Genomic DNA, 24,379 nt, shown 5'->3' with positions numbered 1-24,379 from the left:
TGATCCAGATATGGATTATCTTTTGAGTGGTGAACTGTGCTCTCTCAGTGAGTTCTCTTGGTACGCACATTTCGATCACATAGGAGTATGTAGTTTGTCAGACCTCTGAAGCCGACAGAAGTAAGTAAATATATATAATCCAGCAGCCTGTATTATTAAAGTCGCGATCCTTAATTTCTGCCGTCTGTACCATACATGTCAAGATTAAGTGTCATTTACTCTCTCGCGCTCTCCTTTGCTCGCGCGCGCTCTCGTTCTCTCTGCAGCTCTCTCTTAACAAATCACATCAGAGGAGCAGCGCAACTGTGTGGGCACAAAGTTGAGAGGAGACACCGCTGGAGCCGCTCCCGAAACGCTCAGCACCACGGACAGCGAAGGATTGGGAGCGCGGGCGCAAATGATCCGCGATTATTGGAGAAACGTCTGGAAATAACGGGACCGGGACTGTGTTTTACTGTTTGTGTTCTTAAAAATCAACACATTTTTAAGTCGAACGAGACTCTTCCGCTGCGCTCGCCAAAGTAAGACTGTTCATGATCTTTGAGTATATCATCAGTGTACTAAGTACGTGCTTTTAAAATGTCCTAATGACCTAATAATATACGTTATTAAAAAAAAAACGAAACCATATCGCTGAGCGGAGCGGATCTATCGTGCGTAAAAGCCGTGGCACTATTCCAAACGATACTCTCCTTGTGTATGAGATGAGAAATTTGTGTGCGTACGGTATCCAGGGATAATAAAAGAACATATTTTAGGTCTGTTTATAAACCCACCGACACAAGAGAAGTGACGAAATAATGGTATAACTGTTATAATAACCGTGGGTCGGCGTTCATTCCGTGCGTAATTATGGACGCGATTCATTGCGAAAAGAGTTCTGTTAGAATGCAGTTTGCGTAGCGCATGTCTCTATTTTTTATTTATTTATTTATTTAATTTACTTTGCTTATGAAGCACAGCGCGCAGGAGGACATCAATTATTTCCAGGTAAATGAACTCCCCATGTTCTCAGCCATGGTCAGGGCGCACGGTGCCACGTTATGAGTCACTGTCTCCTACGCAGCAGATCAGATTTGTTGTAATCTGGAAGTTTGGTGACAAGTGACTATCATCTTCAGAGATGTTCCAAAGCGAGCATAGACACTAACAGGTTTGAAACAAAAACTTTCTAAATCAGTGAAAACAATCATTTCCTTTCTGCCATGGAGACCCAGTGGATTCCCCTCTCTCCAGACTTTAATTCCTCTGCCACGGCAGGAACTCCCTCTCCCTTCCTCTCCTCTTACCCCCATCTCTTCAACATCTCCTCCAACCTGTCCACCCAGAGTGTCCCTTTTGAGGGCAGCAGCACTCTGATGACAGCAGTCATCTCCCTGACGGTGTTCATGGTGGGCCTGACCGGCAACACTCTGGCCATCTATGTGGTGCTGCGCTATGCCAAGATGAAGACGGTCACCAACATCTACATCCTGAACCTGGCCGTGGCCGATGAGCTCTACATAATCGGACTCCCCTTCCTCACCACGCAGAATGTGCTCTCCTATTGGCCGTTTGGTTCCTTCCTCTGCCGCGTGGTCATGACCGTAGACTCCATGAACCAATTCACGTCCATTTTCTGCCTGACAGTCATGTCTATAGATCGCTACCTGGCTGTGGTTCATCCAATCCGCAGCACCAAGTGGAGACACCCCCGTGTGGCCAAGGCGGTGAGCGCTGCACTCTGGGCCTTATCCTTTGTGGTGGTCCTGCCCGTGGTCATCTTCTCTGACGTCCAGGTATGAAACCGTCATGTCTTAAATGTGGACTATTAGTCCATGAGACTAGGAGATCGCTCTCCTCGAAATCTGTTTTAAAGGTGCCATATGTAAGAATGTGGCCAAAAACGGTTACTACATTCAAATTGAAAATACCGAGGTCTTTAAGGTTTCGTTTCCTGACGTAACTGGCAACCCATGGAACATTATTCCTGAGTCACTGTGACATATCAGGAGGATTTTATGGCCAGTTGCTTTAGATTTATTACATAATGCACCTTTAATTAATGATCTCATTACTATTCTTTGTAGTCGACATCACCCTCTCATACTAATACTCATTTTCCAAGAAGCTCAGGGAGAAGGAGTCCCAGCCATTTTTCATAGAAGTCTATAATCAACCCCAAGTCCAAACCTGGATTTATATCTTTTGAAAGCCGTCTTTTTAATCCTGATAGTCACGGCTTATCGTCCACCTGCACCTTATTCAGAGTTTCTATCGGAGTTCTCTGAATTCTTATCTGAGTTAGTACTAAAAACAGATAAAATCATAATTGTGGTGACTGTCAACGTCCAAGTAAACCTGCATTTTGGGACCGAAGTGATCTGTTAGGGTGATAAGGCAAAACTAGTTATTTCAGGTTCATGAAGGGGCCTGATCATTGAGTGCTTTGTTCCTGTCAGAACGCGTGCTGCAGCATTTTGGAGGGTTTTAACAGACTTGTTGGAACATCCTGATAATAAGGAGTTACAGCAATCTAAGCAAGAGTAACAAAAGCATGACCTGGTTTTTCAGCATCCTTTAAGGACAGAATGTTTCTTATTTTCGTAATGTTCCGCAGGTGGAAGAAAAAGGCTGTACTTTGCTTTATGTGTGAACCAAATTTCCTGGTCAAAAAATAACTCCAAGGTTCCTCACAGTGGAACTGGAAGCTATAATTAAAGTTGATATCAGTGAACTCCAAATTAAAAAGTCAAAAAATATGATTTTCAAGCTGCAGTGTGCCTTATTAACAGACATGATGTGACAAAAATACTTGTGAGCAAAAGTGTGTTGAATGCCAACATTCGCATCCGATGGCGTCAAATACTATCAGACCTGACTGAGGGAGTGTTTGTGTGCATACAGCGCTAGTGCAGGGACAGGCGGAGACACTTCATTTAAAAGTTATGTGCCACTGTTTTTAATTAAATTAGACATATTGAACCCTATTTTTATGCTTTGGTTTTTTGCTTTGGTCAAAATACCTTAAGGATGAAGCACCATAGTAGTTCATTCAATCACTCTGCCAAAACAGCCCTGTACAGAATGCTCGCTTTTGAGTGCCTGTCTCTTTAAATGCAAATGAGACACAGGAAACTACGTTAGCGTCACTGAGGCTCCGGCAGCTAACAGCAGTTAGCATTTGGAAAATTTGCCGACCTCAGCCGGCACATTGCCGTCATATATAAAATGTATCCACTGGACACGTAAATCCTCTGAGGCTGAACGTTTGTGTAGAACTCTGTGCTGCACTGTGCAGCCAAAAATAGAACACTTTGCAGACTTCTGATCTTCCGGATACTATCGCCCTCGTCTGCACTCTCGCGTTTTTTTTAGGGACAAAGCGGAGCTCCGCGAGACATAAATTCCAGGAATGTCTCATTGTGATGTAGCAATGAGTGCGGAAGTTAACATCGCGTGTTTTATCTCCTGTACTTAGACTGAGGCGGACCACAAAAACATGAGTGAGTCATCTTTTTCACAAATTCTTAGAGCCTCCAGAGTCCCAAATATAAGTGATTAAAAAGTTGATTTTGCATAATATGTCTCCTTTAAGATAGGGAAAAACTAAAAGAAGTAACAGCATGAGAAAAAAAATCCACTGCCCACATGTTTACATGCTAAACGTGAAGCCGGATAGCTTAGCTTAATCCAAGAATAGAAACACAGGAAATAATAAAGATGGTTTGGCTTTGAATAACACATGCAAAATGTTCACAAAAAATGAAGTGTGACTTCAGCTCCAGTTCCCTGGCAACCAACAAGACACGGAAAGGTCAAGAAAAGCACTGGTAGACAATGTTTGTGTTAAACTAAGCTTATCTTCTCCTGCTGGTAAACGTCATATGAAACAAACTCTGAAGAAGAAATCAAATATATAATAAAAGTTTTTCCATTACTTAGATAAGAGTTGGCATTTGGCTATTGAGTATCTCAATCCTATATCATTTCAATAGAGAATATTTATAATAATACATACGCGGAAGAAAAACGTTGCGTAACAGCGAGAGAAGAACATAAAAGCTTTTGAAGAGGACAAGTTTATGACGGGAATGTGTAATTTTTTCATAAAGTTGCCATGATACATGCCAGTTCTGAAGGACATCGGTTTAACAAAAGGACTTAATGACTCCGTCAAGTTTAAAAAAAAGTTACATTCAGTTCTCTGTCCACAGATGTTCTGTATTATGTAAACGTCTCTCACGGTGCAAATATGCTTCTTTAAAACCACCAATCTTCTGGTTTCCTTGGTGAAGTCAAGGATTAAGAATATATTGACTAACCACCAAGGGGGGCTCTGCTGATTTCTAAATGATCCATGGGGAAATTAGACTATTTCTCACTTTTAAAATTTACAACGTGGCTTGGGATTTTTCAAAAGAATGACCCAAGAGGTACCATTTACGTCCCCGTTAATTCAGTCCCACCAAGAACCCCTTAAAAGCCTTTATTCAGGAAAGGGGTTTTAAAGGGTTCTCTGGATCAAAATGGTTCTTACTGGAACCATTAGTGTTACCAAGAACCATTGAAAACCCTTCAGAAGCAAATGTTTCCAGGTAGAACCTCAGCCCTTGTAGAAGGACCCTTTTTGAACCCTTATTTCTTAGTCTGAAGTTTTAGTTTTTTTTCATGTTCAGATTTCACTCACTCAATTTCCTTTCATTTCAGGAAGTATTTAACTCTTGCAACATGATCTGGCCAGAGCCAAAGGCCGTATGGTCAACAGCCTTCATTCTCTACACTGCCACATTGGGTTTCTTTGGACCGCTGCTCATTATTTGCCTCTGCTATTTACTTATCGTCATCAAGGTGTGTCCATGTGTTGCCGATATTTAAAAGTCGCATCGTCATTATCACCCTTATTAATAATAACAATCAAACTGACCTTGTCGCAGGTGAAGTCTTCGAGGGCGCGCGTGGGTTTCGCCAAGCGTCGGCGCTCGGAGCGCAAGGTGACGCGGATGGTGGTGGTGATCGTGGTGGTGTTCGTTCTCTGCTGGCTGCCGTTCTACATCATCAACATGGTCAACCAGGTGGTCATCATCCCGGAGTCCAGCGTCACCGCCGGCATCTACTTCTTCGCGGTCATCCTGTCGTACGCCAACTCCTGCGCCAACCCTGTGCTCTACGGCTTCCTGTCGGACAATTTCAAACAGTGTTTCAAGAAAGTAGGTTGAATTTTTTTCCCGGTATATCGGCTGCGTCTCGGCAAGATATTAAAACGGTAACAGTGTTCAGCTGCAGCGAAGAGGTGGCTAGCTTTGCGTAAAGATTGGCGAATAGAAAAATGATCTGGCCCGACTTTCTCCAATGTATCCTTTTAAAAACCAACTAGCAACTAAATTTTTTTTCCCAAATGTATTTAAATTTAACATTTAGGGGTGGGAATCATTTACTATCTCACGATTGGATTCGATTCCGATTTTTGAGGCTACGATTTGATTCATAACCATACAAAATGATCTGCTTTAATCTATAGGTGTGCAAAGGATGATCTACTCCAGTCTGCTTTTAAACATTTATCCATGCTTAGATGGAATTGTTGCCACCGTCGCTTAAAAGCATAATCACATATTGCACAAGTAACAAAAATAAAAGTGCCTCTTTATTAGAGCTTAACGGCGTCAATGCTAACGCAAGTTAACGCATGGCACGTTTCCATGAGTAGTAACGCTAAACTTTAAAAACAGAGGCACACATACGCAGCACACAGGTAAGCTGGCTATTTGTAGCGCTGCTCTTTTCATTTAATAAACGGACCGCTCCAGTTCAACTGTAGGCACGCTAACGTCGCTAAAGGAGCTAATGGAGCTAAACTGGTAAACGGTGCCTGGACTCCGGTGCCACGGCACGTAAACATGACGCCGTTAACATTAAAAAATTATTCTGGGAATAATACCCATTGTACCCATTGTAGTTCCGGGGGTCAAGGGACATGGTATAGGGGTGAAAATGAGAAATGGAACTGGGCCTTGAACTTGCATGGCCTGATTCACTAAGTTTCCCACTTCTCACGGTATTCCTACCTACTCACTGTATTTAGAAAGCCCTAGTACGACAGGTCAAATAAAGTGCAGGCATGAAAGATTCTCCCTATTCAGCCAGTGAGCTGTCAGGTGTAAAGAAAAAACATCACTGGAGGTGAGGACAGTATTGCGTGACATAATTGCATAGGGCAAACAAAGAATCCTCTACGTGCTGCTGAGAGCAGTCAATTGCATTTCTAAGCTCACAACTCATCTCAGAGTGTTTACAATATTCCGTCTCTCAAAAACACCATCTTAAGGTGAGTGGTAATAAGTAAACATGAGCTAATGCTGAACACATGAGGATAAAGGCAGTTTTAGCTCGGGTCTGTTTTTACTTCATTCTTAGTCTTTCTGCCAGTACGTCTGCCAGTATTGCCTGGATGAGGCATAATTTGCTCTGCTCAAATATTATAAAACAATACTCAAATACTAATTCACGGACATATCCTGCTGGATATTAGTGCAAATAACCATGGAGGAATGTATTTCTTCGTCGAGTATGTAGGCAAACAGTTTGGTTAGCCCTGATGTTTGACAAATCAATCCACCCTGCAACATGGATGTCTGTAATATTAACATCAAGCAGGACTTGTAGGATTCATCGCACATAACAAGCCTTTCCAAATCTCTCCTCACTGAAGCTCTCATCGGCCGCGCTGTTTCAGACTGAAATCTCACCCCCAGAAGACAGGCTGTGTTGTGATTGGCCAGCCAACGAGAGCTTTCTCAACGGTCTTGTGATTGGCCAGGTACCTGGAAGTGAAGTAATTAGCAACGTCTGCTCTCAGAAGCACAGCTCCCCCCTCTGGAACGGTGGATGCACTGCTACTCATTATCAAAACATTGTTTTAACAATGTTTAAAAATAGCTTCTTCACGACTCCCTGCCGCAGTCCCTTTTATGACTTTGACCCGGTGTCAGACCCAGAGTCAGAAGACACTGTTGCAAGTGAAACACCTCCACAACGGACGCTCTTCTTCTTCTGTAGTTCAATGTACGCAACCAGATGTGCCCGGACTAGTGCCCGGAGCAGGATTATCTGCTGTTCAGGAGACTGATCCTTACGTCATGATTCCAGGCTTTTTCAGAGCGCTTGCAGAGCCAGAGAATACAATAAAACCCAGCGTTCTCAGCAGTGGCTGAACTGTTTGTTTCAAAAAATGTAGGGCTTCATAAACGAGGTAATGGCGCAGATACACACCAAAAAACAGCGTTAATTGGAACTTCAGGTCTATGGGAGCTTTAAAAAAATGTTTCTACAGTAAAACGTCTTTAGCCACAATTGATCTCCAAGGGATTCAGCTGTTTACCCTCGTTTGTTTAAACTGAGCGAAAGAGGGAAAACAAAGCATGACTGTCTCACAATCTTGAAAAAAAAAAAATCACGAAAATCAACACTTATATCTTTTATATCCTATTGGCATATAACTTCTTAGCACTGTTGTCTCACAGCAAGAGGGTACTGGGTTCAATTCCCAGTGTGGGACCCTTTCACCGTCAAAACATGTATTTAATGTTAGACACATTCACTCTCCATCTGACCTCGCAATTTTGGTTGTATAATGACAATAAAGATCCTTTCCTTTCCTTAAAATAAGACCACAGCAGGACACAGAACACCAAGGTGTTTGTGCTTTTTCTAGCCTAGGTTATTAGAAACTGTTGTCTCATGACAATATTGTGTTTTTTCTAGTGCTTAATATTTTGCATGACCGCCATTATTTTATACGACAGCAAGATCCGAGATCGACCTCTTTTCAAGCCTGGGTGCCGGATGATGCTCAACTTGTGTTGAAGGTGTTCGATTGGGTTCAGAGCCGGAGACGCTTGGCCACTGAATCACTGTGAATTTTTCTTTGTAATCCTCACCTTTACGACACCATACAGCTGTTGAATTGGTCTCATCACTCCAGAGAATAGAATCCCAGCGGCCGTCATCTTTTTCCACATGGGCGATGGCAAATTCGAGGCAATTTTCCTCTGCATTGTATGACGTGTTTGTAGTTTGGTTCTCTACTTCTTTGGAATGAAACATGAATTTTTCTCTGTTAAGTAACTCCCATATATAATCAACAGTCTGCTGTACACCTGTTTAATGAATATTTAGACTCACCTGTGAGTGCAAATCAACAAATCTTGTTCGTGGGAGTATTTTGTTCTATCGTGCCCCATAGAAAATGTGGATTCTGAAAGGAAAGCAAAGGTTTTCTGTCAAATTCTGTTGTACTCATTTATGCCTCTTTCTCTTGACGCCACTTTAAAAAATCCCAAAAATATGTGTGTGCTGCAGGTGCTGTGCATGAAGAGTATGAGATGCAAGGCCAATGGTGTCGATGATGGCGACCCCAGTGCGCCGCGCACTGAGAGAACGACAGGGCACGATTGCATCCTGCTCTCGCCGCAAAACCAGGTCCGCAATGATACCCAGACCAGCCAGGTACTCTGTGTGTGTGTGTGCCTGTACATGGCCTCTTTAGGAAACTCCATCCATCCATTATCTAATGCTTTATCCTCCACTGGAGGGTCGTGTTTGGGTGCTGTGTCTATCTCAGCTGACATAGGGCGATACACTCTTAGAAATAAAAGTAAAACCATATAAGATTCTTTGGCTTGTCCTCATAGGAGAACCCTTTTTGGCTAAAGGTTCCACCTGGATCCCCTTTGGGTGATTCCACCAAGAACCCTTTTAAAACCCTTTATTCAGGAAAGGGGTTTTAAAGGGTTCTCTGGATCAAAATGGTTCTTACTGGTTAGTGTTACCAAGAACCGGGAAAGGGTTTTTTCCAGAAGCAAATGGTTCCAGGTAGAAGCTCAGCCCTTGTAGAAGGACTCTTTTGGAACCCTTATTTCTAAGAGTGTAGGCGTAGTACACCCTGGACAGTTCGCCAGTCCATCGCAGGGCCAAACATACTCTAACAACCATTCAAACTCACACTCACATTCACACCTACAGTCAATTTAGAGCATCCAATTTAACTCATCCCCAAATCTGCATGTATTTCGACTGTGGAAAGAAGTTGGCGAACCCGGAGAAAACCCACTCACACACCGGGAGAACATCCATGCGGAAAGGCCCTTGTTCCAACTGGAGCTCGAACCCAGGTCTTCTTGCTGCAAAGGCAAGAGTGTGAACCACTACACCAACCGTGTATTTAGGAGCTTTTCTGCCATAAATACTGATCTTGTGAGACCAAAATCTGGTCCTAATGAGGCAGAACCACATTTCTGAGGAAGTGGTTATGTTTGGGCCTAAGATTTAGTCAGATTTAGTCAAATTTAGGTCTAGGTGATAACTGGTAAAGGTTAAGGATTTGTTTACTAAGTCCAAATGAATAAAAGTCAATGCAGTGCACTCAGAAGAATAGCTGCGAAAAAACCTGTGTGTGTGTGTGTGTGTGTGTGTGTGTGGAGAGCAGCCAGTGAATGAAAAATCTTGCTGCTTAATGCAGCGTGGGGCTTCGTAACGTCAGGTTGAATAACTTTTAGAAGCACAGTGAAGTGCATTAGACTGACAAAGCGGCCCTGATGAGACTCTCTAACAGCTTCTTCAGCTGGATCAAGGTTATTAGAAACTACAACTTCCTTGTCAAGTCACAAAGTTAGAGATATGGAAAACTGCTCCATTATTCATGCGCGGATTGACGGTTATATGTTCATGTAATTGAGGGATATGATTTTAGCTCTGGCTTATAACATAAAAACATTCAATCTTGCACACAGGCAACCTGGACTCCAGCAAAGCATTAAAGCTGCTTTATTATATTAAAACGTATAGAGGCTCTAAGAATATATAGAGCGTCTTATGGCCTTCTTATCAGCACAACCTATAGTCAATCTGATGACATGATTTTTGAGCTAAATTCTTTATTTTTATTTAATTTTTTTATTATTATTATTATTATTATTATTATTATCACTACTAACCCCAACACAACAGTAAAGCCTGAAGATGTGACCTATAAAAGCACACCCCTAGGATGCCCATATAAGGAGTTGTGTATTATTTACAGAGGATCCGTGCCGCGTGAGAACTAAGGGTGAAACCTGTTCCGAGTTTCTAGGTTTTAAAGCTGATGATCAAAGTGGAAATGATCCGGTATCAGGTGCTGAAAATCTAAAAGCTTAGTTTAAAGTTCAGCAACATGTTTCCATTTTGATTTCCACTCATTTTGAGACACATAAATAGTTTCTGGTGTTGCTGTTGTCGATGAGATCAAATTGGTTGGATTGCGCAGTGAATGTGTGACAACACGACAGTACTGGAACAATAATTTGGTATTGTTGTGGTTTTTGGAAAAGGGAAGCAGGATTACGGCAATACTGTCTTATTTCTAAGAGAATATTGATTCACAAACATTTTTACGTGACGGTATTACACTTCTCATTACTGAGATATTACCTGGATGGTGTTACTGTAATATTATCAAGTATAAGAGGATATTACCAAAATATTACAAAATTATAATCATACAAAAACAACGTTATAACCACTTTTTGCTTGTATCATATACATGAATTAATGCTCTACTTTTTGTTTCATCATTCTCTTTCTGTTCCCTTCATCATCATCATAACTCCTACTTCCTTTTTACCCCAAATCTGTTGCTTTTGATGCTCCCCCCTGTGCTTGCCTTGATTCTGGCTCTTCCTCTTTGAAGATCTCTCCTCACCTTCCAGCCTCGCCTACCTCACACACAGCAGCAGACCTGCACTGCTCCAGCACTACCTGCCAGTCACCCTACACTTACCCAGCAGAGACCAGACCCACCACCACCACCTGCGCCGCAGTCTCCATGGTAAACGCCGGCGAGCCTCCCACCATCACTGCCCTGACGGCGCCCGCATTCTCTGCCGCCTTAGCCCCGCAGCAACAGTAACTTGTTGACTTTGAGTGTCAGGTGTTTTAGAGGAAAAAATACGACGTGAGGATCATCGACAGGGAATGAGATACATCTGCTTAAGTAATGGCAAATGTAAAACTATGAGCGTAACAGTCATTCTCTGTCAATTTCCGCAACACATTTAGACTCATTCTCAATGCATTGCATTTCAGATAGCCTGTATTTGTGAGAGCGCCTCATGAATATCTTTTTTCCTGGCTTGATTTGTACCCGCACATGCATCACCAAGCTGTTTACCAAGCCCCCAGGTTCCCTTGCATCCAGTCATCTGACATAAGTGCCTTTTCAGCCTCGCTCAGCAATCATCATGACTCCTCGGTGAAGACCTAAACATCGACACCTTCCATCCCCCACTTCCTGTTGCGCTGACACATAACATGTAAGGATGTACTCACTTTTAAGAACCAAAAATGCCATGACAGACCTAACTCAGAAGAGCTTTGTCCTAACATATGTATCTTGTAAGCTCCGACTAACCTTTTATTGGACTGCAGATTATAACTGCAAGACATGCAAGTAAAAGGGAACTATGGTGGCCTTTGCGTATACCGTTTTTCTTTGTTTGCGCTTCAAAATGTGTGCTCTGGCTGGCTCTTGTCCTTTTAGGCTAATGTAGAAACATAATACAGCAAAGATGGCAGCCTCGAGAGGACAACAAACGACAAAATCGAACGCAACAAAACAGACAACAAAGGAGGACACCCAGCAGCTCGTTTTTGTTCCTGCTCAGTTTGTGGCCCCAACAAGACGTCAAGCTGTGTGAGGGAGTTATGTTTTTCTCTCATGGGCGGAGCCAGTCGAGCTCCATCCTGACCATACTGTACCGTTTTAATCTGGGAACTTGCAACGGGAAGGCTGCCAACAATGGAACGGCTGCGGCTGCTTGTTTTGGTAGATTTTCTAATGGAAACGCACGAAAAAATACGTACGGTACCAAACCGGACTTATTCTGTAAGCGATTATACGCTTATACAAACATGCTTGCGGGTAGTATGTCAAAGTAAACCCTCCTTAATGTTACACACATTCAAAAAGAGTATATTGTGATTGTTGATTGATCTTGACCGTGTTTTAGAGCTTTGGTGGAAAAGTCTGCTGTATCGATTTTGTACTGTATTTCCACAGAAATGCTACTCGTGAGCTTTGCAGTCTAAGTAAGTGTGACCCATTTGCCTGTGCACGTCTTTATGCAAATGGAGACACTTCACCCTTTCAGAACACTTAACCTCTGACCTCTCTGTATATACTGTATACTCTGTGTCTTTGTGCACTTGTGTATGTGTGTACATTTGTGGCTGTACTGCACATTACAGGTTCTCTCTACCCCCTGCAGGAGCTGTGACAATGGTAATTACAGGGTTTTTATCAGCATATAATGTATTGTTTGCTTGTGTTAGTACGAGAGTGTTTACTGTACATTCAAAATGGAGGAGCACATTCCCTCTAAGCTTTGACCCTTGAAGTACATGTCTTGCAACCAAGTGCATTTTCCCTCACCACTGTACAAATATGAAACACAAAAGATACTAAAGATACTGGCTGATGCATCGGGTGTTCGCGGTGCAATTTGGAGTGAGAACTAGCACATTAGTGTGGAGGAGTGGAGGAACTCCATGGTGTCAAGGTCCTGCTGACAAACCTACCTAACCAATTATGTTTATCACAGCATCAAGTGACTACTACTGCGATTCAGGCCAAAATTTAGCAAATATCCATGTGTCCAATGAATGACTACAACTGCAGCCACTGTCACCATGGTTTACATTTAGGAATGTTGTCAGTCACTGATTGCAGCCCTTTCTAGCACATACTGGAGATGTTTGGAAACTACTCTTTAAAGGTCACTGTGCAAGGATTGGTGGCTTCTAATGGTGAGGCTGCATGGTGAGTCCAACAAACAACAGACTCCTCCGTTCAGCTCAGGTGACGCCTATGTTTGTGTCAGTAAGCTTAAGCTCTGAGTAGTTTTGTCACTGCACAGTACAAAGACGGTGGTGGGAAGAATGGTGACCTTCATACAGCAACAAAGAAAACCACCTTAGGTTCACACTAGTTAGATAAAAGCACGAACACATTGTCGTAGCGCTGATAATTCTCCAGCCACTTCCTGTGCAAAAATGACAAGGAAGAAAATCGCTCATTATAATAAGTGGAGGTGATGACAGTGAAACTAATGGAAGCTGAAACTGCGAGAATTATGCAAATGCATTGCGGTGTATATTTTACCCCATTATGTATAAAGTTGTGCAGATGATTCAGTGCTCTGTTCGTCAGGAAATAAAAAATGGTGTGATCAGAAACCAAACGTTCCCGTTTACTGTGCTGTCCCACAAACACAACACACTGACTGACTGACAACATGTCTACAAACACAGCTAATTTGCGAGTTGTGAGCCCCAGGTGAAGGATACCTTCCCAAAAAAAGCTGTGGTCGCATGCCGCCCCCTCATGCTTCTATTTACGGTGACATCTGCCGCTGCCAGCTGAAAAAAATCCTCAGAAATCACAGACGGAACACGGATCAGTGCAGTCCGACGTTTTCTACGCTGACGCTTACGTGTTAACGTCGCGTGTCAACAATCCTGTCATGTACGGAGCATGAATACGCAACATGTGTGTGTGTGTGTGACACACTGACAAAGTGTGAACGCTTGACTCACACATGCACGTACACTGTGGGGTTATTATTATGCACGGAAAAACACAACAGATTATTTCGATTAATTATTCCCCCCCCACATGTGAATGTCTGAACCTGCAATGCTGCTTTAAAAGGTCTGAACTGTCATTCATAGTGAAGTGAAGTGGTTTTACTATTATTGCATTTCCCCCCCCCCCCTCTGTGTGCTTACTTAGCTTCAGGTCTATTTTTGTCTCCCTCACCTGTCTCTCTCTCTCTCTCTCTCTCTCTCTCTCTCTCTCTCTCTCTCTCTCTCTCTCTCTCTCTCTCTCTCTCTCTCTCTCTCTCTCTCTCTCTCTCTCTCTCTCTCTCTCTCTCTCTCTCTCTCTCTCTCTCTCTCACACACACACACACAGAAAGAGAGAGAGTGAGAGAGACAGAAGAGAAAAGAAGCAATTCAATAATCAGTCTGATGTTTCTATATGCGTCGCAATATCTGTCTTTTAACATAGTTTTACTACTGCATTGGGAGCTGCGTGGCAAAAGAAACAGCAGAAGCTTGAGCATTTGATTGCCGCTGTTGGAGCATGCATTTTCGACACTGTGCTAATCACATTTGCAAAAACAACAAACTCACAATCGAGATTAAAATATTGTGATTAAAATGAGTGTGCTGCTGGATGAAGGCGTTTGGCTTTACTCGCACTGCGTGCTTCTGCCACCTCCACCTGCTCAGTGGTGAGATAGATAGATAGATAGATAGATAGATAGATAGATAGATAGATAGATAGATAGATAGATAGATAGATAGATAGATAGATAGATAGATAGATAGATAGATAGATAGATAGATAGATAGATCGATAGATCGATAGATAGATAGAAGCCTTTATAGTTAATGTATACTTATACTATACTAAGCTGCAGAGGATCGAAAAAAAGACTGTCAGTGAATGAAAGATGTGATTATTCAAACTATGCACATTTTTTTTTTTTTTAAACCAAATAACTCTCTTAACTCCAGTACTTTATGCCATCGAATATTCTGAACTCAACATAGGTCTATACTGGGCATGCTGCTCTCTTTTTGCCAGAGAGGAAAATCTCTGAGGGCATCTAGATAGTTAGTTAGATAGTTTTTATTATTATTATTTCAATCTTGTCACGTTTGAAATGAAGTAGACAGAAGTATAAACGTATATGTATCTACCGAAAAGTTCTTAATAGTCACAGTAAAACAAGGTGGAAATTTGTGTGGTCTCTATATCCTGCGTTTTTTTTTTATCAATGTAATCGCCCTTTTCTGCATTATATAGCACACTTACTGTACATGTGAGTCCCGTTGGTCACAGGACATGAGTAACAGAACTAGTCAGAACCCTGAGAATCACGGACATGTACCCAACATTAAGAGTGAATTTCCAGTCCTATATCCATCAGTAGCATGTTGCATCACCATTAACTGAACGCATTAATGATTTAACTTTAAGAGAGAGCGAAATGACAGAAATCATATGCTTATGCTGTGTCATGATCTAGTCCTCCGTGCCCTTGTGAGCCGTCTGCTTCCCCCCCTTGAGAGTCTTTGGAGACAGCTCGTCCTGGAAATGACCACAGACTGGAGTCGACTCTGCCTCGCTACGTACGCAGCCTCTGTATAGTGTGAGCACTCTTACAGTAATGGCATGATGTCATAAATCATACATCATCACATGGAATAATTCATATTATCAGTCCAGAATGACTGTAATCATAAACATAATGTATGTGTGTGTGTAGAGAGAGAATCTTTAACACAACATTAGCAAAGTATATTTACATTAATGTTTCTGGACAGTTTTTAAGTCACATTTTGGCGATGTACTGTGTCCAGTGAGGGTAAACTATTTGAAAGTGATGCAGAATGTCTTTCTTTGTTTATGTTCGTGCATGAGGCAACCATTAACCCTTTCACAACTAACCCTCAAAATGTGCATAAAAAGGCCAGGAAATGTCTTAGTGAGTGTTTTTCGCCCATTTTTTCCAGAATAACTTTCAATATCTGACAGTAATTTACAGTTGACTGTATGTTAAAGTAGTTTTTAGAAAAACAAAAGGTTTTATTGAGGAAAAAAACACTGAAGTTGAAAAGTATAAAATGTTGAAAACCAGGGCCAAAAAAAATGAAAATATGTTCACTAACATTCAAAAGTTTGGGGTCACTTAGAAATGTCCTTATTTCTGAAGGAAAAGCACTTTTTTCAATGAATATAACATTAAATGAACCAGAAATACACTCTATACATTGTTAATGTGGTAAACGACTATTCTAGCTGCAAACGTCTGGTTTTTAATGGAATATGTACATAGGTGTATAGAGGCCCATTTCCAGTGTTCTAATGGTACATTGTGTTTGCTAATCGCGTTAGAAGGCTATTTGATGATTAGAAAACCCTTGTGCAATGATGTTAGCACAGCTGAAAACAGTTTTGCTGGTTCTTTGACGAAAGGGCAAAATTATTATTTCTAATCTTGTCAATGTCATGACCATATTTTCTATTCATTTTGCAACTCTTTTGAGGAATAAAAGTGTGACTTTTAATGGAAAACACCAAAAAATTGTATAGGTGACCCCAAACTTTTCAATGGCAGTGCACATAAAGGCGTTTTTCCAACTCTCTCCTCGCTGGTAACAAAGACGCGGATTCGTCCGCTATTCGTCCGTTATTAAGATAATTGAAATTATCTTAATAACCACAACATGTTGGCTTTGACGTGCAACTCTTCAGCTTCCAGAAACTGTTGGAGTTCTCCTGATAGCACAAACTGTTGCGTAATTGCGGTAATGCAAAAATGTGCTCGCACAAAAATGTCTTCGCCGATACGCTCGGTGTTAAAGATGTTAAAGAATAGAACACTTTGCGGACTTCGGCTCTTCCTGATACTATTGCCCTCGCCTGCATGCTCACGTTTTTTAGGGACAAAGTGGAGCTCTGCAAGACAACAATTCCAGGAATGTCTGATTGTGACGCAGAAATGAGTGCGGAAGTCAACATCATATGTTTTATCTCCTGTACTTAGACTGAGGCGGACCACAAAAACATGACTGAGTCATCTTTTTTCACACTTTGCCTACTCATAGGGCCTCCAAAGTCCCAAATATAAGGATTAAAATGATTAAAAAGTTGATTTTGCATAATGTCCACTTTAAAAAATACTGTGTGTATTCCATACTAATCATTGCTGAGAGTAGTTTACGTTTGAACGGACAAAATAGATCACAACGTAGCGCCCACCATGCATTTTCAAGTCGGAATCCTGCATGAACGACGACACCTTAACACACTCACCAGACATTAATTTATGCACATCATTTCCACTGCTTTTTAATGCAAATATAATTAGCAACAGGGCAGCGTCTGGACGCATTCATGCATGTAGATGTTATCGACGACCCACTGATGTTCATCAGAATGATGAAGAAACGCTTGGCGCATTTTAGCATAAATGAATCCGTGTAGGTGAGGATCTTTTGTGTTTCTTCCCGGTTGCTGTACGGCGAATACATGTCTAATAATAACCTTCTTCTGCTTATCACTGACAACATTTACACTTCAGAAGAGATTGTAATTATTATTTTTTTCTTATGTCATCTGCATTAATAAGCGTCTGTCTCGCACACGTGCAAAGAAAAGCATCCGTCATCACATGTTCATATATTTACATCATGGTCAGCGATGATCTGACGATCTCTCTTTTATGTCTTCCTTTCTTCTCCTCAAGACGATGATTGACATTAAAGATATGTCAGTCAAGTGACCATCTGAGCTTGTTATATGCTCCCACGCAGAGAGTGCTCTCGCTGCAATAAGATGTGACGTTGATCACCAGGGGTTTGGCTGTCACTCAGTGTATCTGTCTACAGACTCAGTGGGTGACTGACTGTTTGCCTCGTGGAGGAAAACCTCAATGATGCCCTTTTATCCGTGAGGAGCAGAGGGAAAAGAGTGCGAGGTAAAAGCCCGGGAACAGGAAATGTACGGTATAAAATATGGCAAAAATGCAAATTCAAACTTTAAAGCTCTATAATGCAAAATTAGTAATTTGTCATAACTGTGAGTGCAGTGCAGGCAAAAATACTCATGAATCATAGACCAGCGGTGCAGATAGTAAAGAGATTATATCTACGGATCTAAACATCCGCCATTTCCACCCACCGGTTAATCAGGTGCAATCAGTCAAAGATTACAGAGTGTTGCTTTAGCGTCCTCATAAGTGTAAGTAAATATAGCGGTTGTCACTCGTGGCTGTCCTCCCCTCGTGAGCATAGCAATGAAGGCTGCAGTTGCAGTTATGGCCAGTTATGTCATTAGAGAGCACTGGTTTAGTCCTCTTTAAAATCAGTGCGCGGCCCAATTACAATCACACAAGGCACAATCATTACGTTACATGTCAAGACACGGGACGCGACAGACAGAGGTTGGTGAAGAGAAAGCAGAGATGCTTCAGCGTTTGGCTCAAATTCTCATCCCATCCAACGACCTTGACCTTTGATGAATTAAAAGCCGAGCCTACGCCACTGCATGACCTTCCCCTCACTATCACCTGAGCCATCTTTTTCTGTTTTTTTTCCATTTTTTTCCATTTGTCCATCATACATACAACATATTTTGTATTATCAAATATCACATACATATTTTATTTTATTAAAGATAGATTTCTATATGTGTCACAATATCTGTCTTTTAACATAGTTTTACGACTGCATTGGGAGCTGCGTGGCAAAAGAAACAGCAGCAGCTTGAGCATTTGATTGATTGATTTTCAACATTGTGCTAATCACATTTGCAAAAAACCAAACTCACGAACGGGATTAAAATATTGTGTAAAATCAGTGTGCTGCTGGATGAACTATGAAGCACACTGGTTCCGTAAACAAAATTCAGGAGCTACAATGCAGAGGAAAGAAAATGCAAAGAGGCAGGTTGAGTTATGGCCTTTGAAATTAAAATAGCAGAATTAAATGACTCAGCCATTCTTCTGAGATAAACAGAAATCCTGTTCATGTTTGCAGCTACAGTATGTGTGCACGTATGTTCAGGCTGCATCACCGCCTCTCTCTCCTGTTAAAAGCTGAGGGCCCTCCCAGTGAAACGATGAGACTTTTGAGCCAGACTGTGAGATTTGCCGGGGTACAAAGTGAAGAGCAGGGATGCTGAAATATTAAAAGGCCACGCTGTCGGTGGTCTGCATTTATCACAGCTTCACAGCACCAGGTTTTCTCTTAACACTCTCTGCTGGTCCTTTCTCATCTCCTCACCACATCTCTTTGACTCCTTCTCTACATCCAGCAACAGGCCTTTCCACCCTCCCCCTCCTCTTTTACCAAAACCACGTCATTGTAAAAGCCCAGATTGATACGAGAACGATCACTTTATTTCCATTCATGTTCACTCCATGAACAATAAGAAGCCTTTTTAGTATAGAAAGGTAATGATTAAATCACTGATACTGGTAATGACAAATGAAAAAAAGAAAAAGGTAAAACAAAGTACAAATTATGAGATAAAAAGTCAAACTTATTAGATAAAGTCGAAATTATCATATAGGAAAAGTCGAAATCATTAGATAAAAAGTCATAATTATGAGATAAAAAGTCATAATTATGAGATAAAAGTCGAAATTATGAGATAAAAAAATCTAAATTATGAGATAAAGTCAAAATTATTAGACAAAAGAAGAAATTATGAGATAAAAAGTCAAAATTATGAGATAAAAATTTCAAAATTATGAGATTAAAAAATCTAAATTATGAGATAAAAATGTGAAATTATCAGATGAGAAAAAGTTAAAATTATTACATAAGAAAATGTCGAAATTATGAGATAAAAAGTCAAAATTATGAGATAAAAAAGTCATAATTATGAGAGAAAAAAGTCATAATTATGAGATAAAAAGTAGAAATTATGCAACGTACAATTATGAAACCGCTGTGAAATGAGACTGAAGACCTAATTAAGATAGCGTATTTAAATCTGGCATACGGCGTGGTGAAGCGATTAACACTAATGCTGTAAAAGTACATCTGTAATTAGCTGAGAGCACTCAACAGAGGAAGCCACTCAATCAGCATACATTAAATCTGTAAGAGGCAAATAACAGGTTTCAGGTTTAAGAATGCCAAACAATCAATTCATTTTAGTTTTTTTAAAGACCATCAGCACCTTTTGTTCCTGGGATTTCCATGAAGACACAAGTTCAGGTTTGAGGTAAAAATAACATAAAGCCCTGACAATATCTGCCAAGATTGATGAGGATTGGACAAATCTTGCCTGTTGGCTTTGCCTCGTCTGCTTCTGTCCCTAATAACACGAGAGGTTTCTCACCATCTCAGCTCAACATCTGTGTCACATTCATCAAATAGACTTCCACTGAAGCGGCGCCCGAGGGCCCCGATCTAAAGCCACGACCACTGTTCTCTGTGAAACGCTCTTGTTCTGTCATTTCTACCGCGGTGATTCACACCTTCGCCCCTCACGCTCGCGTATTCCAGAATCCCATAAGCTGCAAATGGTGGGTTTAAAATAGTCTCCTTTGCTGTGCCTGTCTGAAATAGATTCTCATTATCTGTCAACCTCAGTCCCAGATCGCAGCGTCGCTTGTTGTCACACTGCGTCATATCTGCATTCACTGCTGATTACATGGCTTGAATAAAAGCCCTTCGAGCTGGGGGTGCACTTGGCTCCACTTAACCTGTGTGTAGACCTATGTTATATACATGTGTATGTACCTGTCAATTATGTCATATCTATAGCCGGCATTTTTGTTTTCTACTTGAGGGTGCGATGGATGGGAGTGCATCGGTCAGCAGCGGGGAAACAAAGATGAAGGCAATGCCGAAAGAAAGGAATTTGAATGTCAGGCCAAGTGTTACCATAACAATCCGCTCAAGTGCTCTTTCTTTGAGCGCTTAATTACTTTTTACATTATGATAATTCATCACTGATGAGGACTCTTCGTGTATCTCCTGACATTTGGGAGCAATCTCCCATGAGGGGAGAGTCTGTGAGTCTGATTTCTTGACTCTCTGAGGGAACAACTGCTCTGCTTAGGACAGGTGATTTATTAGCCTGCGTGTAGTTCACTGAGAAACAGTTCACACCATTGACTTACGATTATGAAGAGAGGAACACAAGTGCACTTATGCTCTTTTTGACGTAAATCACTGAATGCATGTCAAGCTTATTATTTTATTTATTTTCTTTTACCTTTTTTGTTCTGCAATTATGTTTTTGTCAAACTAATTCAGTGAAGCAGCACAAGAGGAACTCACGGGAGTCAAATAGATGAATACGAAACTTGTTTGTAGGTAAATGAGGTTGAGCGCTTCAAAATTATAATGTAACGATGGCGTATGGGGTGTGTAAGTCCACACTTTTCCATGCGATCCTCTCAGAATTCTAAAAAAAATAGGTAAAACTTAGCCTTTATAATATCCTCAAAGTCAAAATGATGAGATAAAAAGTCAAAATGATGAGATAAAGTCATAATTTTGAGATAAAAAGTCAATATGCCGGCGAGAGTCGCCAAACGATGGCTTTTCCAAATGCTAACTGCTGTTAGCTGCCGGAGGCTCAGCAACGCTGATGTAGTTTCCTGTGTCTCATTTGCATTTAAAGAGCATTTAAACATGCGATGTTGACTTCCATGTTCATTAGGACACCAGGGAACTTGGAGAAATAGGGTATAATATGTCTATTTTAATGATGCAGTCCTGTTTGCCTCATAGGGCTGTGATCTCCAGCTCTCACTGGAGCGATTCGCAGCTGAGTGTGATGCGGCCGGGATGAGAATCAGCACCTCCAAATCCGAGGCCATGGTCCTCAACCGGAAAAGGGTGGAGTGCTCTCTTCCGGTTGGGGATGAGATCCTGCCCCAAGTGGAGGAGTTTAAGTATCTTGGGGTCTTGGGTTCACGAGTGACGGGAAAATGGAGCGAGAGATCGACAGACGGATTGGTGCGGCGTCGGTGAAGATTTACCGGTCGATCTACACTCCTATCCTCACCTATGGTCACGAGCTGTGGGTAGTGACTGAAAGAACCAGATTGCGGATACAAGCGGCCGAAATGGATTTCTTCCGCAGGGTGTCTGGGCTCTCCCTTAGAGATAGGGTGAGAAGCTCGGTCATCTGGGAGAGGCTCAGAGTAGAACTGCTGCTCCTCCGCATTGAGAGAAGCCAGATGAGGTTGCTCGGGCACCTGGTTAGGATGCCTACTGGACGCCTCCATGGTGAGATGTTCCGGGCACGTCCCACTGGGAGGGAGACCCCGGGGAAGATCCAGGACTCTCTGGAGAGACTCTGTCCCTCGTTTGGCCTGGGAACGCCTCGGGATTCCCCCGGAAGAGCTGGACGAAGTGGCCGGGGAGAGGGAAGTCTGGGCTTCTCTGCTCAAGCTACTACCCCCATGACCCAACTTCGGATAAGCGGTAGAAGATGGATGGATGGATGGCGTCTGGGCTCTCCCTTAGAGATAGGGTGAGAAGCTCGGTCATCCTGGAGAGGCTCAGAGTAGAACCGCTGCTCCTCCGCATTGAGAGAAGCCAGATGAGGTGGCTCGGGCACCTGGTTAGGATGCCTACTGGACACCTCCATGGTGAGGTGTTCCAGGCACGTCCCACTGGGAGGATGCCCCGGGGAAGATCCAGGACTCTCTGGAGAGACACTGTCCCTCTGTTGGCCTGGAAACGCCTCGGGATTCCCCCGGACGAAGTGGCCAGGGAGAGGGAAGTCTGGGCTTCTCTGCTCAAGCTACTACCCCCCGCGACCCGACCTCGGATAAGCGGTAGAAGATGTATGGATGGACTTCAAGTTCAACCAAAGTCATTTTCTGGTGAAGATACTTGTACTTTTACTCAAGTCTCCCTTTAAGGTATTTTATACGAGACTGTTACAGCTGTAGCTCTTGATGTGCATCTCCCCATTATCTCTCAGTGGAAGCCAACAGAAGAGGAGGATTTTAACTTGATGTAGGAGGTTTTCTAAGCCTCTCTGATGCTCCTGCCACATGTGAGTGGCAACAGTTGCCATTAAACATACATACATTTCCTCTCATGAGTAACACAAGAAAAGAGCCGTACATAGTATAATCTGTGTCGCTGGGATTAATTAAAACTGAGGGTTTATCTTTGTTGAAACTTGCTCTCCCAACAACTGTTCATGCATAGGTTCAGAGAGGAAACAGAAAATATATTATAATAGAGTTGAGCTCTGCAGCTCTCGGAGAATTTGAGGGAAACCTTTGAAGCTGCGTTACAGCCTCACACACAATAATAATTTAGCCTCACTTTGTAACCAAGCAGCAACGCATCAAGAGGACACGGGAGCCGGGGTAAACATCCACAGTAGTGCAATTTACTCGCAGAAAGAATGACATAAACACAGATTAAACAAAAATAAGAACGCCAGAAAGAACAAAGGCTGTAAAGAGTCCAGGTCAGTCAATAGCTGTCAGACGTGCAAAAAATTTCTGGGTCTTCGTGACTCTCAATCATTCTCAAATGTCCTGCCTCTCATGCACACACACACTAAGCTGCATGGGGACACACAAAAATCAAGATTTCCTACTCGATTTGACTCACATTTCACAGCTGGGCAGAGTCTGCACCGGTCAGCACTGGTTGGAGAACATCGGCATGGCTAGTTGGCACAGAGTTCTGTCGGTGTGTGAGGGGAACAGATTACTGATTACTGACCCAACTGTAAACACGTTTGCCAACGATGAAAAAGAGAAGGTGCACGAGACAGGAAATAGTGTCAGAAGACAACAGGAAGTAGCAGGAATATCAATCATGCACCGGTCAGCACTGGTTGGGGAACGTCGGCATGGCTAGTTGGCACAGAACTCCGTGTGTGGAAGGAACTGATTACTGATTACTGATTACTGATTACTGACCCAACTGCAAATGCATGTTGCCAACGATGAAAGCGAGAAGGTGGGACAAAGGAAATAGTGTCAGAAGACAACAGGAAGTAGCGGGAATATCAAAGCAACGACGGCGACGGAACTGTTAAATGGCGTCCTAAGAATGTTTTGTTGAAACTAGAGCTGAAACAGTTAACAATTAAATTTTTGAAGCTTTTTTCATGATTAAAACAAGATTTCCGGATTGTTTTAGCACAGGGGTGTCAAACTCATTTTCACTGAGGGCCACATCAGCATAATGGTTACCCTCAAAGGACCAGATGTAACTGTCATACAGAATAAATGGAACTAAATGGAACCAAATATAATGCAAAATAAAGGTAACTACTCCGTAACATATTGCTAAATAACTTTCTGTATTTATTACTTATTCAGTTTCACTCGTCGCATGATGCATATACAATGATACACTCCGATCTAGTGGTGGTGCAATTAATCACTCGTGGGCCGCACAAAATGATGTGGCGGGCCACATCAGGCCCCCGGGCCTTGAGTTTGACACATGTGTTTTAGCTTCTTAAATGTGAATATTTTCTGGTTTCTTTCCTCCATATACCAAAGAAATCAGTAAAAACTGAATCATTTTGGACAAAACGTCGTCATTTCCAGGTTTGACAAACACTGATCAACGTTTTTTTTTTTTAGCATTTTCTGAGATTTTATGGACCAAACGATTAATAGTGAAAATTACAGATTAATCCATTATGAAAAGAATTGTTAGTTGCAGCTCTCCACGAAACCAGACCATCAGTGTATTCGTCTTTTTCAAAATCGGTAACAACTGTGAAAGTTGTGTAGTAGCGTTCCACTACATCACATAAGTCAGATAAGTCCTTCAGGAAGTA

The 24,379-nt window shown here is 42.0% G+C and overlaps 1 protein-coding gene across 1 annotated transcript; it reads left to right on the top strand.

The window, feature by feature from the left end:
- Positions 1-1,205: 1,205 nt before the first annotated feature.
- LOC310940970 (somatostatin-like receptor.1) lies at positions 1,206-10,927 on the top strand (the record flags this gene model as incomplete). Its single annotated transcript, XM_083906041.1, has 5 exons — positions 1,206-1,778; positions 4,690-4,830; positions 4,917-5,189; positions 8,341-8,487; positions 10,709-10,927. 5 exons carry the CDS (start codon positions 1,206-1,208, stop codon positions 10,925-10,927), a joined length of 1,353 nt encoding a protein of 450 aa, XP_083762167.1.
- Between the last annotated feature and the right edge of the window lie 13,452 nt (positions 10,928-24,379).

Source organism: Microchirus variegatus (assembly GCF_963457635.1).
Source record: "Microchirus variegatus genome assembly, chromosome: 19".
Classification (NCBI taxonomy): Eukaryota; Metazoa; Chordata; class Actinopteri; order Pleuronectiformes; family Soleidae; genus Microchirus; species Microchirus variegatus.
The sequence above is the reverse complement of the archived record's forward strand: the minus strand, read 5'-3'. Positions and strand labels throughout refer to the sequence as shown.